Source organism: Populus euphratica, unplaced genomic scaffold, assembly GCF_000495115.2.
Source record: "Populus euphratica unplaced genomic scaffold, PopEup_1.0 scaffold329.1, whole genome shotgun sequence".
Taxonomy (NCBI): domain Eukaryota; kingdom Viridiplantae; phylum Streptophyta; class Magnoliopsida; order Malpighiales; family Salicaceae; genus Populus; species Populus euphratica.
Window position 1 is genome coordinate 237,009 of NW_011500009.1, and position 2,903 is coordinate 239,911.

The 2,903-nt window shown below is 38.2% G+C and overlaps 1 protein-coding gene across 1 annotated transcript; it reads right to left on the reverse strand.

The window, feature by feature from the left end:
- Nucleotides 1–415: 415 nt before the first annotated feature.
- Nucleotides 416–2,546, reverse strand: LOC105141338 (40S ribosomal protein S4-3). The gene is made up of 5 exons (XM_011048519.1): nt 2,435–2,546; nt 2,221–2,298; nt 1,932–2,112; nt 1,270–1,367; nt 416–1,100 (listed from the first exon to the last, which is right to left on the reverse strand). The coding sequence occupies exons 1-5, from the start codon at nt 2,435–2,437 to the stop codon at nt 669–671; spliced, it is 792 nt and encodes a 263-aa protein (XP_011046821.1). The 5' UTR covers nt 2,438–2,546; the 3' UTR covers nt 416–668.
- Between the last annotated feature and the right edge of the window lie 357 nt (nt 2,547–2,903).

Below are 2,903 nucleotides of genomic sequence, written 5' to 3' on the forward strand. Positions count from 1 at the left end.
ACCCAGCTCAATTCCTCTACCCAAGCTTGCTACACGAGAAGATTGATCCATCTTTATTTTGATAGTGCAACTCGTGACAAACAGGCCCCCGATATCACCAACCCTGTCAAATGCTCCGAGAAAAACTGCCGGTTTCAGGGCCCGAAAATGGTTGTATGAGGTATGATCTGGTATAGCCAGCTTGGAAACTTAAACCATGTCAAGAAATTAAACTGAAATCGCTTCAGGGTTCTCATTACCATCAAGCTGGCAAAAAGGACACCAGAAAGGTAGTCGAAGTGAAAATCGCAGTCCTCCATCCCTGGTAATAATTTCATCGAGCATTGAAAGCATTTCTAACGGATAACAATTTCCAAGCACCACCTGGAGCAAGACCTATTTGACAATCCAAATCTACATAAAAAACATCCAGATATTGTTCACGGAGAATAATAAAATTAACCTAAATTTTAGTTGACACAAACAGGCAAAAACAGATTCCACAGGATGTGTTCTTGATGCTACAGAAAATCTCATGCATGCTTTTTAAAATGTATCCCAGCAGTAAAAATTGAAATGTAAAAGCAAACGTTGTTCAAAAAAGTGCACTAAATTATGCAAACACAACATTCATTCTATCATTAGCAAAACATAACTGGCCATAAAATGCCAACGAAAATTCATGAACTTCATGCAGCAGCCTGAGATGCTGCAAGCCTCTTCTTAGCCTCCTCGATGATAGACAATTTAATACCCTTGCCCTTGGGAAGAGATATCCATGGCTTGGAGCCCTTTCCAATGGTGAACACGTTGCCCAGGCGAGTGGCAAACTCATGGCCAGTGGCATCTTGAACATGGATTGTCTCAAAGCTTCCCTTATGCTTCTCCCTGTTCTTAATTACTCCAACTCGGCCTCTATTCCTTCCTCCAGTGACCATGACAACATTTCCCACATCAAACTTGATGAAGTCAACTATCTTGTTACTCTCTAGATCCAGCTTGATGGTGTCATTGGCCTTAATGAGGGGATCTGGGTAGCGAATGGTGCGCCCATCATAGGTGTTCAGATAAGGGATTCCTTTCTGCCCAAACTGAATTGACCGAACTTTGCAAAGCTTGAACTGCATAAGAATTAAACAACAAACCAAATCAATACCTGCGGTAATACCACACAAGCCATGAAAACATAAAATAAAATTCACTGATCCATCCAAATTAGTGCATGGTCCAGTAAAACAAAAATATCATGAATCAAACCAAAGAAACCACAGAGTCAAAAGAATCACAAACCTTAGCCTCGTCATCTCTGAGGGAGTGGAGCCTGAAGCGGCCTTTGGTGTCATAGAGGAGACGGAAGCTCTCGTTTGTCTTTGGGATTGACACAACATCTGTAGTGGAGAGCAAAACCACGCAACAAACAAGGATGAAGAATATATAATTTAAGGGGTAAAATGAATAGGAAATGATCATGCAAGTGAAAAAGGTCAGAAAGGGACAATAGTATCTTATCAAACTTAAACAACCATTTCCAATCAAGCAGAAAAGAAAGCTGGCAGCAACAAAGAGCTCTCACAACCTATCACACTCAATGACCACTTAATACAAGCATTAACTAAAAGCTAGCAGGCAAGGGTTTCTTACTTCTTACAACCTAAATCATATAACATGATCATTTGCCAAAGACCATTTTGCGGCGCTGTAGGGTTCAATCTATTAATAACATCATGGCCACCAAAAAAACTGTAGAAAAATCAAGTTCATTCATTCATTTCAGCCAGGAATATAGGTGATGAAAGCTTCCCCCTTTACTATATCAAGCCAATCTAAGCATTGCAAATAAAAACCGAACTCCCATTTTGAAGATTCACATTGAAAAAAAATCATAAAACTGGTAGAGCAACGACATAATTAGAGAAGAAAAACATCAAACTTGAAAGAGCAAAAGCACATACCCATGAAACCAGATGGGTAAGTCTTATCTGTCCTAACCTTCCCATCAACAAGAACATGTCTCTGCATCAAAATAGCAATCACTTCACGGTATGTCAAAGCATACTTGAGCCTGTTTCGCAGAATGAGAATCAGAGGCAAGCATTCCCTAGACTTGTGGGGTCCGGATGAGGGCTTGGGGGCCTAAACGACACAAAACCAAACAAGTTACACTCAAGGACAAACAACACCAAGCAACAGGGAAACCATTGACATTGCAATAAAGGGGTCTGTCAGAAATTGTTAACATACAAAAGCACCACCAAGTTTATCAAGCATCCAATGTTTTGGAGCATTAAGCCTCTTCAAGTGCTTCTTCAACCCTCTAGCCTGTAATGCATCACAAAAGCCGAAAGATCAATTAAACCAGTGCAAGAAATAGAAATAACAACAAGAAGATTGATGAAATCAGGAGAACATAAGCAAGATCTGAGATCAATATGCTAAAAAAGCTAAAAAAGCTGACCATTTTGCAACTGTATAACTCAAGATGTTGGTGACTCTGCTGGGCTGCGCCTACCTTCTGCTGCTTAGAGAGATGCAAAAACCCTACTTGTATCCTTTTAAAGGAATGTCCCTTGTTATTGAATCCGAGTTTATCCGGGTCGGGTTGAGGTATCGTTACGGGGCCATGGGTTTATTGGACTCTTATTGGAACCCTAGTATTTTATACATCAAGCCATGTCATTATTAATTCAAAAAACAAAAGAAGTGGTTAAATTACCTTCATAGAAATAAAATATATATATATAATACTATTTATTAGTTTTTAAATTTTACCTTTTAAAAAATTAATTTTTTCATTAATTTTTTTATTTCTTTATTTAATATTAGAGTATGCTTAGATATTATGTTTCATAATTTTTTTCTATTTGGTTAACACCGGTTTCTTGGATTTTATTTTTTTTCTTGATATTAACTTTTAATATTAGATT